General features: G+C 41.1%; 1 protein-coding gene across 1 annotated transcript; it reads right to left on the bottom strand.

The window, feature by feature from the left end:
* Positions 1 to 2,731: 2,731 nt before the first annotated feature.
* On the bottom strand, positions 2,732 to 3,345 carry LOC138898803 (uncharacterized). The gene is made up of 2 exons (XM_070184904.1): positions 3,060 to 3,345; positions 2,732 to 2,958 (listed from the first exon to the last, which is right to left on the bottom strand). The coding sequence occupies exons 1-2, from the start codon at positions 3,343 to 3,345 to the stop codon at positions 2,732 to 2,734; spliced, it is 513 nt and encodes a 170-aa protein (XP_070041005.1).
* Between the last annotated feature and the right edge of the window lie 13,238 nt (positions 3,346 to 16,583).

Genomic DNA, 16,583 nt, shown 5'->3' with positions numbered 1-16,583 from the left:
TATTCCATATGTACTAACGTCCCTTTTACCGGGGGCGCTGCATCTTCAATGGATGCAGGTGATTCGTCAGCAGGTGGTTTTGATCCTCGTTAGCAGCTACTCTATATTCAGCAGATTTTTGTGAGCCCTACTCTGTTCCGGGCTTCATGTCATTTGACGTTGTACGTTACATTTTGAGGTATAGTCGGAGCCTTGTCGCTGGCACATACATACTACTCTTATGTTGTACTTAGAGACTCCGTAGACAGGTTGTGGGTGGTATATGATGTTGGAAATTAAACTCGTAAGTATTGGTATTTGGGAAAATATGTTTTTATCATATCAGTAAACTTGTTATATTTTAGAAATCATAAATGAATATCCTTTAGTAGTGGAAATTATTGTGGAACACTTGACTCTTTTCATGTCTATCACTTGTACTTGTTCTTATATTGTTAATGGGCAAGGTTGGGTAGAAAGCATCTAACAGGCTTGCTTAACCGGGGTATCTCAGTTGAGTGCCGATCGCGCTCCCCGAGGTCGGGGTGTGACAAACTTGGTATCAAAGCCTAAGATTTTAAAGTGTCCCAGGATGTCTCGGAGCCGTGTTTAATAGAGTCCTTCTTGTCGGTGTATTGTCGACCACATCTATAATGGGGAGGCTGCTTGGACATTTAGGAATTTCAAACTTTTTTGATACTCCAGATCGTGTGATAGAGCTCAAGATAGGAAGCTAATTTCCTCGTTATGCCTCATTTTCCAGATGAGTAATCCACGAGTTTGAAGCAACGATGAGGGAATGACCCCGCCATTGAATATGGGGGAGATTACACAAGAGTTCGTTGGGAGAATACGTCGAGCCGTGGAGGGATTGGAAGAACTTATTGCTAAGGGAACTGTCCTTTTTCCCACCAATGTCGCCCCACCACCAGATTGTGTGGTGAGAGAATCTAAGAAAGGAAAGAGGGTTGTTGGTGCTAATGAACCAGATTTTTTGATTTGCAAGAAGAGTCACTTGGGGAGATGTTGGCTTAAATCCTGATACATCTTCGCGGCACCCGAATGAATGAAATACCGCAAACTATGGGCCTCCTCAAGGATCAAACCACACAACCCATCCACATTGGGCACATATATCCGGCCCTGCATTGGCAACACCCCATCATCTCCAAAAGAAACCTTATTGGCATCGCCATGCTGCACCGTGTCCTTAAGGACAAGCAAATGGGGGTCATCATACTGACGCTCTCTGATGTGCTCATACAAAGAAGACTAAGAAACCAGGCAAGCAAGAACTCAGTTGGGCTCCGAAACATCCAGTCTCACAAACTAATTTGTGAAAGCCTGAACATCCATGGCTAGTGGCCTCTCTGCTATAGGTAAGAATGCCAAACTGCCTATACTCTATGCCTTTCTACTCAAGGCATCAACAACCACATTGGCCTTCCCGGAATGATACAGAATAGTGATATCATAGTTTTTCAACAACTCTAACCATCTTCGCTGCCGCAAATTAAGATCCTTCTGCTTGAACAGAAGTTGGAGACTCCGGTGGTCGGCATAGACCTCACATGGGACATCGTACATATAATGCCTCCATATCTTCAATGCATGAACAATAGATGCCAATTCCAAGTCATGAACCGGGTAATTTTCCTCATGAACCTTGAACTGTCGAGACGCGTAGGCAATCTCCCTACCATCTTGCATCTACAACACGCCAAGCCTAATATGCGATGTGTCACAACACACAGTGTAAGACCCCGAGCCTATAGGTAACACCAACACTGGGATGTAGTCAAAACAGTATTGAGCTTTTGAAAGCTCGCCTCACACTCCTCAAACCATCTGAAAGGAGCAACCTTCTGGGTCAATCTAGTCAAAGGTGCAACAGTGGATGAGAAACCCTCTACGAAACGGCCATAATATCTGGCCAAACCAAAGAAACTCTGAATCTCAGTAGCTAAAGACGGTTTGGGCCAACTCTGAACTACATTAATCTTCTTCGGATCTACCTTGATCCCCTCACTAGACACCACATGACCCAAAAATGCCATCGAGTCAAGCCAAAACTCACGATTTGAGAATTTTACATATAACTTCTTCTCCTTCAAGGTTTGGAGAACGATCCTCAAATGCCGCTCGTGATCCTCCCAGCTGCAAGAATATACATAGATGTCATCAATAAACACAATAACGAATGAGTCAAGATACTACTGGAATACATTGTTCATCAGGTGCATAAATGTTGCTAGGGCGTTGGTCAGCCCAATGACATCACTAGAAACTCGTAGTGACTATACCGAGTCTTGATAGCAGTCTTCGAGATATCCGGGTCCCAAATTTTTAGCAGATGATATCCTGACCACAAATCAATTTTTGAGAACACTCTGGCACCCTGAATCTGGTCAAGCAAGTCATCAACGCGTGGTAATGGGTACTTGTTCTTCACTGTAACCTTGTTCAACTGCCTATATTCAATACATATCTGCATAGTACCATCCTTCTTCTTTATAAATAGAAATGGAGCACCCCAAGGTGAAATACTAGGCCTGATGAAACCCTTATCAAGCAACTCCTACAGTTGATCCTTTAACTCCATCAACTCCACTGGTGCCATACGATATGGTGGAACACAAATAGGCTGAGTGCCCGACACCAGGTCAATACTAAAATCGATATCTCTATAGGGCGACATGATCAGTAGGTCTGCTGGGAACACATTTGCAAAATCTCTCACTATTAGAACTGACTAAATGGTAGGAGTATCAGCACTACCATCCTGATATGCGTCACACCCCTTCTCAACCATCCGTTGTGCCTTAAGAAAGGACACAACTTTGATAGGAATATAATCCAATGCACCCCTCCACTCCAACCGCGACAAAACTGGCATAGCCAGTGTCACAATCTTGGTGTGATAATCCAAAATAGCATGATAGAGTGACAACCAATCCATGCCCAAGATCACGTCAAAGTCTACCATACTGAGCAGCAACATATCAACTCTAGTTTAAAACCACCAATAACGACTAAACACAATCAATACACACGGTCCACAATAATAGAATCTCTCATACGCATGGGCACATATACAGGAGCACTCAAAGAATCACGTGATACATCCAAATATGGAGTAATGTAAGATGACGCATATGAATAAGTGGAACCCAGATCAAATAAGATTAAAGCATCCCTATGATAGAGCAGAACAATACCTATGAACAACATCCTATGTAACCACTCTGTCCTACCAGGTAAAGCATAGAAACGAGCATGGTCTCCTCCTCTAGGCAGACTTTTATCTGCCTGACCTCCACCCCTTGCTAGCGGTGTAGGTGGAGTGGCAACTGGAGTAGCAACCATGGCTTGAGAACTCTATAGAATCCGTGGAGCCTATGTAGTATGTGGAGATGCACCCCTCTTAAGTCTGTGGAAGTCCCTCACCATATGTCTGGTATCACCACACTCAAAACAAGCTCTCGGTAGGAATGGATGTTGCAACTGACTCTGGCCAGGTCGGCTGGACCGACCGCTAAATGCAACCCGTGCATGAGGTGCACTGGACATTGGCTGGGCAAATTGGGAAATCTAAGACCTAGAAATAGCCGGAGCACTGCTAGTAGATGGAAGTGTTGAATGTACTAGGCGTCTCACATAGCCTCTGCCACGACGGTTTCTAATTGGAGTGCAGGCACCACTATATCCTCTTGAATCTGGAGGCCTTTTGGACTCCATGTCCTCTCTCTCTTTGCCCCGCATACCCTTCAGCCTCCGCGCAATATCTACCACCTTCTAAAATGGAGTATCCGTCTTTAACTCGCAAGCCATACTGAACCTAAGACCATAACTGATCCCCTTGATGAATTTGCGGACTCGCTCTCTGACTGTATAAACCAAGGCAGGTGCATGTCAGGACAACTCACTAATTCTGATAGCATACTCTTACACTAACATAGTCCCCTGATGCAGTTGCTCAAACTTTGTCCGCCATGCATCCTGAAGGGTCTGGGGAACAAACTATCTCAAGAACATATATGAAAACTGAGCCCAGGTGAGTGGGGCTGCTTCAACTGGCATACCCTTCTTGTAAGCCTACCACCACCTATACGCTGCTCCTGATAGCTGAAATGTAGTAAAACCAACTCTGCTCACCTCTACAATACCTTTGGAGCGGAGAATTCAGTGGCACTTCTCTAGAAACACCTACGCATCCTCAGTAGCTGTGCCGCTGAAATTAGGAGGATCATACTTCTTGAACCTCTCAAGTTTCCTCTACTCATCTCAGATGCCTCTAGCTTGACCACAGGCTAAACCAGAATAATGGGCTACGCTGGCATGACACCCGGGACCTGATCAATGTTGACCCGCTGCTCTGGGCTATGGGCCACGAGAGTTTGAGCTCCTCCCCCAACCCGAGATGTAGCTGGTGCAAGGGGAATCAATCCTTCCTGAGCTAGAGTGCCGAACATGCTCAAAAAGTATGCTAAGGTCTCCTGAAGTCCAAGGGCAGTAACAGCTGCCTCGGGTGCCTGTCCCCCAACCGAAGCTACTAGCGGCTCCTCAGTTGTTGCTCTGGCAGCAGCACGTGCCCATCCTCGGCCTTTGCCTCAGCCCCAGCCTCGCACGGCTCTAGCAGAGGGCGCGGGTGTCTAATCATCGAATCCAGAAGTGCTCGTCCTCACCATCTGTGAGAGAATAGAAAGACAAGACTTTGATTTCATAATCAACAATTTCGCACGATAAGGAATCAAAGAAGTGGAATTTCCTAACAGGTTCGTAGCCTCTCGAAGATAAGTACAAATATTTCTGTACCGATCCGCAAGACTCTACTAAACTTATTATGACTCGTAACACCTATGAACCTAGAGCTCTGATACCAATTTTTCATGACCCCAAATTCCTACCTTAGGATGTCGTGATGACACCTAGTCTCTAAAAATAGGTAAGCCAAACATACATGAGGATATGACAGAAACAATGACTAAAAACATGAAATAAAGCTGATAAGTCTCATAATAACTTCAATAAAGAACCATAATACAATATTCCCAAAACCCGGTGAGACTGAGTCATAAGCTCTACAGAAATGTACTAAAATCTCTAATACAACACTGTCTGAATAGAAGATAAACAATAATAAAAGAATGACGGAAGGTGACTTCGAGGCCTGCGAGTGTCGGGTAGGTATACCTTGAAGTCTTCGAAAATAGCTGAATGATGACTAGTGTCCGGCATGGGCAGATGTATCTGGATCTGCACAAGAATATGCAGAAGAAGAGGGTGAATACACCACAATGGTACTCAGTAAGTATCAAGCCTAAACTCAGTACAGTAGTGACGAGGCCAGGTCAGGACACCTGCTAGGACAAGATAAACTTAACAGAGTATAATAAAGACCAATAACTGAAAATAAGGAAATGAATGATAACAAAGCAGTGCTATAATGTAGGCTAATAAGAGAATTTAAGACAATAAAGGCAATGAGAAGTGAACACATGATGAGAACAACAAGTAATCAAATACAGGCAAATACAAGTAAGACAATGAAGAAAACAACAAGAACTGTTCAAGCAACAAGCTTTTTAACATGGAATGTACAACAAGAATCACAACCAAGGTACCACGCCTCATATTCACATTTCACAATTTCAATCACAATCTTTCCTTATATCACCGCGTGAGCCTTGCATTTATTTTTAAAAATATTTTTCCGAAATAGCTACATGCGTTTAAGCTCCCTTATCTCACTGCGTGGCTTCAAGTAATTTTCTTACTAGCAACACACTTATAAATCCCACCTTATCTCACCGCATGTGTTTTAACCCCTATCCTTATACCACTGCATGTGTATCAATATCACAACACAATAATCAACTCGCACCACATGTGCCTATATGCCACAACACTTGCCAAAATCAATAATATCAATGTTACCACAACTTATAGCCCATGGCTCAATCGCAATGTGTACAAAAATCTCAATAAAAATAAAATGGATGAGGAATACTCAACAAGAAATATGTCTCAACGATTAACAACTTCAACCTCAATGTGATAATGGCTTTCACAACTTCAACATCACTAACCCAACAAGAAGATAATTCACTAAATAACAACTTCAAGTAAGAGTAATTCAACAATAAAAGTGGTAACAAGAAACCAAGGGAGGTAGCAACTTCAACTAGAGCATATAAGAGTAATTACAATAAAAAGGATAGAACAAATGCTAACAACGTTAATTAGAGCATGTGAGAGTAAACTTAACAATGAAAGATGTAACATGTTATAACATATTCAATTAAATGCATGGAAGAAGTCTAAAAGTCTAACCGGTCAAAATACCACATAAAGCCTGTGTACACACTCATCACCTCGTGTACACGTCTTCCACATAGTGCAATGAATACAATCAATCAAATCCTAAGGGGTAGTTTTTCCACACAAGGTTAGGCAAGATACTTACCTCAACTAGGCCAAATAAACCTCGAAAATAGCTTTCCCCCTAAAATTCGCCTCCACACGGTTTAAATCTAATCAAAAATGACTTAATAATATCAAACAATGCAAGAGAAACGAATTATAATAGATAAAGCTATGATCTTTACACAATTCCCTAAAATCAATAAAAATCAGCCTCGGGCCCGCTGCTTAAAACTCGGGTCCAAGGGTAGATTCCGACTACCCATAACCCCACAGGTCCATATACCTATTTTATTTTCAAATCCGAGTCCAAGTCAACTCTCAAAACTCAAATATTCATTTTTCAAAATTTTAAAATGTTTTCCAAATTTCCTCTTTGATTCTCATAAATTTAATGTTAAATTTAAGATATAATCATGAAATATAGTTAGAAATTAATTAGAATCACTAACCTAATATTTGTAGATAAACATCCCCTCTCCAAATCGCCTCCTAACGAGTCTAGGGTTCTAAATATGAAAAATGAGACTAAAATCTCGACTTTCCAACCTTTTGTCCAGTTGCAGATGTCGCAATTACGACATTGGATTCACAATTGCGAACCCTCACAATTGCGAAGAATTTCTCCCAATTGCGGCACTGACAACCTATGGGGGCAGTCGCAAATGCGACAAGGGCTTCGCAATTGCGAAGCCTGCTCCCCTCGCAAATGCGACAATAAAGTCGCAAATGCGAACAAACCAAGCTCAGGTACCACTTCACAATTGCGATCCAGGCATCGCAATTCCGAGACTTGAGACCCCCTGCTAAGACAGCAATTGCGATACTGGTATTCACAATTGTGACATCCGAGACATCAACACACCAGCAACCTATTTTCAGTCCAAACTTTTGAAACACGTCCGAAACTCACCCGATCCTTCGGGGCTCCAAACCAAACATCCACACAAGTATAAAAATATCATACGAACTCGCTCGCACGATAAAAACACAAAAATAACATCTACAACTTCGAATCGGACATCAAGACACATGAATTTCAAATGAAAACTCAAGATCCTTTAGAATTGCAACCAAGAGTCCAAATCTTACCAAACCGATTCCAAATGACAATAAATTTTGCAAACAAGTTCCAAATATTAAAACAAACCTATTTCAAGTCCCAAAACAAAATTATGAATCTGATAGCCAAAAGTCAACTTACGGTAAAACTTGAGAAATTTTCTAAATCTCAAATTGCCAACTCTCGGCATAACAAGTCAAATCAACCTAGGGACCTCCGAATTCGATTCTGGGCATACGCCCAAGTCCAAAATCACGATACAAACCTATCGAAGCCATCAAAATACCGTTCCGAGGTCGTTTTTATAAAAATAAAACTTTGGTCAATATTTCTAACTTGGGCTTCTAAACCAAGAACCAAAGGGATCAAATCAACCCAAAACCTTCCCGGAATGAGACTAACTAATCCCGCAAGTCATAAAAGCATGAATGTACATGTGTGAAGCATCAAAAAGAGAATTGGAGCTCATATACACAAAACGACCGGTCGGATCGTTACAATGTTTCACTCCACCTATAAATACCTTCTTGAGCTTTAAAAATATAAAAGTAAGAATTATTTGACAATTCACAGAAATATATTACATACTAGTAACTAAGGTAGGTGATCCAATTGTTACCCTTCAAAATCATGAAAGTTAACTTATCTTTCTAAAGTTACCTTATTTTTTAATTTGCATATTTTCATTCCTAAGCATATTTCATACTAATTACATGATCAAATGCATGAAAAAAATCATATAAACATTATGATCATCTCTCTTTTTTTTTTTTAATCTCCAGAATAAATCTTAAGGAAAGAAATTAAATCAGAAACTCATTATTATAGTTGTAATCTATGAATACACAACTAAATCAGCATATGCAAAGAAAAATAAAATCCAAAATCGTACTTAAACGAATATCTAGTAATTGTAAGTTAATTACTTCCACTTAACACACAAGAAAAGTATTCAATAATCATAAACAGTACAAATTTATGGACATGCAAAAAGAAAATTGCACCTTTATATCTTTTTTCACCACAAATAACATCAAAATAATTTAACAGATTAATAAACCACAATATAAACTGCATGCGTCGAATATAAAAGAAGAAAACCACAACTAGGAGGAATAAAACAATATAAATAAATTTTCATTCATACTCGCCATAGTTGGAAATAGAAATTTTTCAACACATGTTTATGCAGATAGAGGCAATGGCCAAAACATTTGAAAAAATGCAGATTTTTTTCTTGAAGATAACGTTAGTAAAAAAAAGTATATTATAGAATATTTAGAGAATTCCTTCATATAAAGATGTGTCTTTTGATTTAAGAGCCACTAGTGGTTAAGGCATAATTCGAAAAAGTTAGTTACAAAGAAAAGATATAGCACTTGTAGTTAATGTATAAAAGAACACAACTTTTAGAGGAGGAACTTTAAATTAGATTTTATTCTTTTTCAAAAAAAATATATATTTTTTCAGTGTTTTTAACTACTGAAATTCATATATAAAGAATCAAATTTACACTACGCAATGGCAACACACTCTGTTTATGAGAAGTCCATGAGTCTCCTTAACAGGACGTTTCGTGTAACGACCCGATCGGTCGTTTTGCTTTCTAGATCTCTGTTTCCCTAATTAAGACTTATCGTATGTACTTTTACTGTTTTTTGACTTGTGGAGATGGTTGGTTTGATTTTTGAAGTGTTCGGGTTGAAATCGGAACAATTAGTTCCTTAATAGTGGCTTAGATGGCCAAGTTTGACTTGAGTCAACATTTTGAGTAAAAGATCTCGGAATCGGGATTTGATGGTTCCAATATGTTTGTATGATAATTTTGGACTTGCACGTCTATTCGGATCGAGTTTCGGGTGATCCGGGAGTGTTTCGGCGCTTAATGTTGAAAGTTAGCGCATTGAAGGTTTTTAAGTTCTTTAAATTTTATTTGAAGTAGACTTTGGTGTTATCAATATCCGCTTGGAATTCCGAGCCTAGGAATAGGTCCGTATGGTGATTTATAATTTGTACGCAAAATTCAGCGTCATTATGAGTTGTCTAATTATGATTCGTCACGTTCAGAGCTAGTTGAAGAAGTTTGAATTTCATAAGTTGACTAATTCGGTTTTGGGGTTTGATTCTTAGTGTTTTGTGTGTTCTGAGACTTCGATCAGATCCGTATTATGTTTACAGACTTATTGGTTCATCTGGACAGGGTCTCGGGTGGCTCAGGTGTGTTTCAGACCACCCGGTGCTAAGTCTAAAATTGCAGAAATACTGGTTCTGGTTTCCTTCTTCGCAAACACAGAGGTGGTATCAAGTTCGTAGAGAAGGAATTAGGGGATGAGAAATTTTGCTCTTCGTGTTCGCGATCAGATGGTTGTGTTCGCGAAGGTTGAGGATCTCTGGCCATCGTGTTCATTGGCCCGCATTCGCGTAAGAGAAATCAAGTCTGGGGGTCAACTGGTCCATTGCCCTTCGCGTTCGTGAAGGTGTGGCCACGTTCGCGTAGCTTTGGTCAGGCAAGGCTTCGCGTTCGCGAAGTTCATTTTTCAGGGGCCATGGTTGTTTGCCTTCGCGATCACGAAGAAGTCATGCCTGGCCAAAAGCTTGATTAAAAACAGGACTTAGGCTCATTTTGTTCATTTCTCCCAACTCTTAACCGCTTTTAGAGCTCTTTGGAGAGGGGTTTTCACCTAGCATCTTGAGATAGATAATATTTACATAATCTGAGGTTAATACATAGATTGTGGGTAGATTTTAACATGTAAATTGTGAAAAATTTAGGATTTTGTTGAAAAATGTAGGTTTTGTGTAAAAATAGGATTAGACAATGAAAATGATTATGGAATTGAGTAGAAATTATATATTTATGTTTGTGAGGTTATGCGTAATATTTATTAAGAAAACTTTTTGGAATCCGGACTCGTGGGCCCGAGGGTAATTACTCTAATAGTTAAATTATGAACTTTTGAGCATATATTGATCACTTTGTACGAACTTTGGCTAGTTTCGAATTTCTCGACACCGATTTGAGGTTATTATTAGTGTGATTTGTGGACCGGGAATAGGACTTGAAAATAAGGTAAGTCTCTTGCCTAACCTTGTAAGACGGAATTATCCTCGTAGGTATTTTAAATTGCTATTTGCTACTAATTTTGGGTGCTACATACACGCGATGTGACGAGAGTCCATACGTAGCTAAAATCATGCTTATGTCTGGGTAGACTTAGGACTTTACCATGCAATACTTGTATTACTTGAACCAACCTTGTTAGTTTAATTACTTGAATTTATAATTGAAATTGGATATGGGATTTTATGAGACCGGGCTTCATTAGCTTGAGAGTTGGCAGAATACTTGATTGATTATAGAAATTATGCCTTCTTTGAGTATAAATCCTGTGTAGTAGTCGTTGATCGGAGTTTGTATAGTTTCTCTATTTAAGCTGGATCGGGCTGAACGCATTGGCAGTATATTTTGATGTATCTATGGTTAGCACCGGTCGACCCTCGGCGGTGTGCACACTATTCTGGATCAGGCCGTACGACCTCGGCAAAATTCGTGTGTGATATTGCTAGGAGTCCTATTATACTTGATATTTCTTTCTTGACTTGCGACTTGATAATTACTTGGTGGCTCTTGTGTTAAAATTTGGCATGTGATAATTGGAGGTTTAAAATTGATATTATCTTAAAGAATCGTTATTTATTGTTTCTTATTCCTTTGTTATTGGTGTATTTCATGCCTATTTATAATTCCTGTACTTTATTTATTGACATCTAGTAAGTGTCGATGTCGGCCCTCGTCACTACTTCTTCAAGGTTAGACTAGGTACTTACTGGGTATACGTTGTTTACGTACTCACACTCCACTTCTGCACACCCGTAGCCTCCTCTTATTGTATTTATTATTTCGGTCTATTTTGCTTCAGACAGTGGTTGTAGGGGGTTTTGTATATTCTACTAGATTGCTTGTGAGACTAGGTTTTGGGAGTTGCTAGCAGATATTTATGATCTTGTCTATTAATATCACCATTTTACTCGTATGTTTTATTTTTTGTTTCACATCACCATGGTTAATTATTCTTGGTTTCTTTGTTAAATAAAATTCATTACTTTAAAATAAATAAAATGAACAATTAAATGGATAGTTCACCGTTGGATTGCCTAAAGGCAACGTGGGCGCCATCACGGCCTATAGTAAAAATTGGGTCGTGACAACTTGGTATTAGAGCCCTAGGTTCACATAGGTCTCACATGTCATGAGCATGCCTAATTGAGTCTTGGGGATCAGTGCGGAGACATTCGTACTTATCTTTGAAAGGTTATAGGGTGTTAGGAAACTTCTCTCTCTTAATCTCCTATCGTGCAGTTAATATTGTGGTAAGTATCTTTCTCTTATTCTCTCACATATGGTGAGAACGCGCACGACAGATTTACCCGGTGGTAGAGGACCTGTTCCCCCTGTTGCTAGAGGCCGAGGCAGGGCTCCAGCTCCTGTTAGAGGAGGAGGGTGTCCTTGAGTTGCCTGCGTTGTACCACTAGTAGATCCGGTGGAGGATCCTGTCATTGAGGGTCGGGCGAGGCGCCTACAACTGAGCCGGCCCCTCTAGATTTCACGACTGCACCGGGATTTCAGGAGGTCATGGGCCGTATATTGTGGTTTAGGTACTCTATGATGCAGGCTGGTTTATTTCCAGTGAACCCAGCCATTTTGCAGGCGGGAGGGGAAGCACAGACCCCTACCGCTCAGGCTGCAGGGCACACTGCTACCGTATATCAGACCCCAGATGCACTACCTATAGGCAGGACTCATCTAGTTGCAGGGGTTATACCAAAGCCCATACTAGTTGTGACCGCTGAGCAGCAAAAGCTGTTGGACAGATGGACCAGGCTAAATCCTCTTGTCTTTGGCGGTGAGCGACATGAGAACTGTGAAATGGTCGATTGAAATAATAATACTCAACAAGGAGTCGGGATCGAATCGACAGGGAGCTGAGATGGGATTAGTGGTATATATTTGGATAAAGCACGTGAAGTATCTTGGTTGCACTTCCACAAATATGGTTTTATTTTTACTTCTAAAATTACGTTAAGGATTACAATTCTAAAGATATAAAACTAGAGAATATTGTTTTTGGATGGTTTTCAAATATATAAAAAGTCCTAGGGGTATGACCTTCACCTAAGTGTTTGCCTAACAGGTTGTAAACTTTAAAGTTTGTTTTGTTGGTCGGAGTGTATTATAGCAATCAACACTCAAATCCCCACTCAATACCTCTCGGTGAGAGAGTGATTTTGCCCAATTTGGCTTTCTCAAGTCCAAATTGGTATTGAACAAAACAGTTGATAAAATACTCAAGCCGGGTTTTACTATCTCTAGGTTCAACCCTTTAATTGGGACTATCAATCTTTTGATTTTATCCCAAATTCTTGTTAGCCAAGTTTTCCTAGACTAAGTCTCTCTTTCTCAAGTAGAGACCAAGTAAAATAGGCATAAAATAATATTTGCAACCATTAATTCTACAATTAAAGGCAAGAACAAGGCTAAATAATAAACACCCAATCATAAACAAACCATAAATCAAACACCCATTAGGTTCACACACTAGGGTTGGGTCACAACCCTAGTTAGAAATCTAGCTACTCATAATGGGTATAGAAGAAAATAAAGAAGAAAAGTTGATAAAACTCATATTGCAAGATTAAAAGATACAAATCCAATGTTAATTCACCAAAGTAAGCTAAAGTTGCCTAAAGAGGCCAGTAAAAACAGCTACAGGACTTTCAATATTCAAAACTTGACCTAATTTCGTGAAAGTAGTCTATTTATACAAAGCTAGAATTTTCGAACAAAATTGCCCTTTCGGAGGTTTTGCGGCCGCATAATTATATATGCGGTCCGCACTTCTCTTAAGATCTTGGCAGGAGTTGATTCCGCCGCACAATTCTAGATTGTGGCCGCATCTCTCATGCTGCGGTCCGCACAATTCTGGGTGCGGCTGCGCTGGGCTCTTCTGCGGACCGCACATTTCCTGAGTGCGATCGCATAGCTATTTCTACGGCCGCATAATTATATTGTGCGGTCCGCATTTCTTCTTGATCTTGAAATGCAACTCTCTAAACTTTGTCTCTTACGTAGCTTCTACGGCCACACAATAATTGTGCGATCCGCACTTTGCAATGGGGCTTTGTTGATTTTCCTTCACATTCTGCAATCGCAGATAGAAATTTGCGGTCCGCACTTGAGCTTCTGTTCCTGATTTATGTCCTTGTTCAGATCACTCCTCCTTGAGTTGGATTTCATCGTAGTGGCTCATTTTCCAATAATCCTGTAGGTAAGCATATTTCATACATTTTCGGGAATACAAATAGACACTTTTGGACTAAAACGAAAGCTAAAAGGCGCTAATAAGTAGTCAAAATTTCCATTTATCAAGGACCCACAGGACTTTATTGATCGTTGCAGAGACAGGCTGCACAACATGGGAGTATTGGAGTCCAACGGGGTGGACTTCACCACATTTTAGTTGGAGGGAAAGGCCTGTAGATGGTGGTAGTCTTATCTCTGTACCAGGCCAGCTGGTTCACCTCACTTTACTTGGGACCAGTTCTCATGCCTCTTTCTGGAGAGATATATTCCACCCTCTTAGAGGGAAGAGTTGCAGGGTCAGTTTGAGCGGCTCCATCAGGGTCAGATATTGGTGTTCGATTATGAGGAAAGGTTCTCTGATTTTTCTTGCCACACTTATGATACTCCCAACAAATGTAGAAAGAGCGCAGAGGTTTATTGCGGACTTGCATTATGGAATCCAGGTTACTATGGCCCGGGATGTTGAGATGGGAACTTCGTACGAGCATGTTGTAGAGATAGCTCGGAGGATCGAGGGTATCCGTCAGCAGGGTCGAGAGCATGCGTCGAGGAAAAGTGGCCTCGATATTCGAGAGGATTCTGTCGTGCTCCGTCTTGGGGTATATGTCAGTTTGTGAGGGGGCCAGTCTAGCAGGACCACGTATTCAAAACCACCTCCTTCTCGGGGTGCTCCAGTGCAGCCCTATTTCAACGGTATTCCAGAGAGATCCTACCGTCCACTAGCTATTCAGGGTTCTTCCAGTGGGTATTCAGGCCTCTAGGGTCAGTTATCCACCGCACTGAGAGGTTGCTATGAGTGCAGGGAGCTTGGTCATATGAGGAAATTTTTCCCCAGGCTTCGGGGCAAGGTAGTATAGCAGGTCCATCAGTCCATGATCACCGTACTATCTGCCGTATCGTCCGTCCGGTTGGCCAGAGGTATACGACATGTGGGTAGGGGCCCCTAGAGGTGGAGGCCAACCAGGTGGCACTCCAGCTAGGTTCTATGTCTTTCCAGCCAGACCATATGTAGTAGCCTCAGATTCCGTGATCACATGTCTTATTTCTGTCTGCGGTAAGGATGTTTCAGTACTATTTTATCCAGGGTCTACATATTCATCTATGTCTTCTCTATTTTCTCCTTATTTGGATGTATCTCGTGAGTCTTGGGCGCTCCTGTATATGCGTCCATGCCAGTGGGCGATTCTGTTATTGTGGATCGGGTTTGCCGGCCCTGTATTGTGACTTTCTATGATTATGAAACCATAGTAGATCTTCTGTTGCTTGATATGACCGACTTTGAGGTCTTCCGGGGCATGGACTGGTTGTCTCCGTATCATGGCATTCTAGATTGCCATGCCAAAACTGTTACCTTGGTGATTCCAGTGTTGCCTAGATTGGAGTAGAGGGGTTCATCTATCAATACATCTAGCCGGGTTATCTCTTTCTTGAAGGCTCAACATATGGTCGAGAATGGTTGTTTGGCCTATCTGGATTATGTTCTCGATACTACCGTGGAGACTCCCACGATTGATTCAGTGCTCGTGGTGCGGGAGTTCCCCGGTGTGTTTTCTTTTGATCTACCAAGCATGCCACCAGATCGTGATATTGATTTCAGTATTTATTTGGCACCAAACACCCAGCCTATCTCTATTTCACCGTACCGCATGGCTCCGAAAGAGTTCAAGGAAAAACTTGAGGAGTTGCTCATGAAGGATCTCATCAGGCCTAGTGTATCGCCTTGGGGTGCACCGGTACTATTTATGAAGAAGAAGGATGGGAGTATGCGGATATGCATTGACTACCACCAGTTGAAAAAAGTTACCATTAAGAACAACTACCTGTTGCCGTGTATTAAAGATTTGTTTGACCAGTTACAGGGTGCCGGGGTATTCTCTAAGATCTACTTGAGGTATGTGTATCATCAACTGAAGATTCATGCTTCAGATGTTCCGAAGAAGGTTTTCTGGACTAGATATGGGAACTATGTGTTTCTAGTGATGTCCTTCGACTTGACTAATGCCCATATGGCATTTATGGATTTGATGAATTGAGTGTTCGGTCCATATCTTGACTCATTTGTCATTGATGACATATTGATCCACGTAGTATGGAGGAGCACGAGCATCATTTGAGATTTATGCTTTAGACCTTGTAGGAATAGAAGTTATATGCTAGGTTCTCCAAGTGCGAGTTCTGGTTAGATTTGGTGACGTTCATGGGGCATGTTGTATCAGGTGAGGGTGTTAAGGTAGATCCCTAGAAGATCGAGGCAGTTTAGAGTTAGCCTCGTTCTACCAAAGCGACCGAGATCAGCAGTTTCTTGGGGATTAGCCAGTTAATATCGTCGATTTGTGGAGGACATCTCATCTAATGTAGCACCTTTGACTAGATTGACCCAGAATGCTACTCCATTCATATGGTCCAATGATTGCGAGGAGAGGTTTCAGAAGCTCAAGACCGCATTGAATACAACATCGGTGTTGGTGTTTCTCCCTAGTTCAGTGATGTATATCGTATATTGCGATGCTTGACGCGTTGGCTTGGGTTGTGTATTGATGCATGAGGGGTGAGTTATTGCATATGCTTCATTTCTGCTGAAGCACCATGAGAAGAATTACCTCGTATATGATTTGGAGTTGGCAGCAATAGTTCAAACTCTCATGATCTGGAGGCATTATCTTTATGGGGTTTCCTACGAGGTTTAAACCGATCATCGTTGTTTACAACATCTGTTTAAGCAGAGGGATCTTAATTTGAGGCAGTGCATGTGGCTTG

The sequence above is a fragment of the Nicotiana tomentosiformis genome, chromosome 9 (genome assembly GCF_000390325.3).
Source record: "Nicotiana tomentosiformis chromosome 9, ASM39032v3, whole genome shotgun sequence".
Lineage (NCBI taxonomy): Eukaryota > Viridiplantae > Streptophyta > Magnoliopsida > Solanales > Solanaceae > Nicotiana > Nicotiana tomentosiformis.
The sequence above is the reverse complement of the archived record's forward strand: the minus strand, read 5'-3'. Positions and strand labels throughout refer to the sequence as shown.

What these genes read in the sequence shown, in the direction of transcription:
- LOC138898803 (XM_070184904.1), bottom strand. Translation starts at nt 3,345, where the DNA reads ATGGTTGCTACTCCAGTTGCCACTCCACCTACACCGCTAGCAAGGGGT. An exon ending in TCCTGTATATGTGCCCATGC is followed by an intron (nt 2,959 to 3,059) that starts GTATGAGAGATT and finishes TCAGTATGGTAG; the next exon opens with ACTTTGACGTGATCTTGGGC.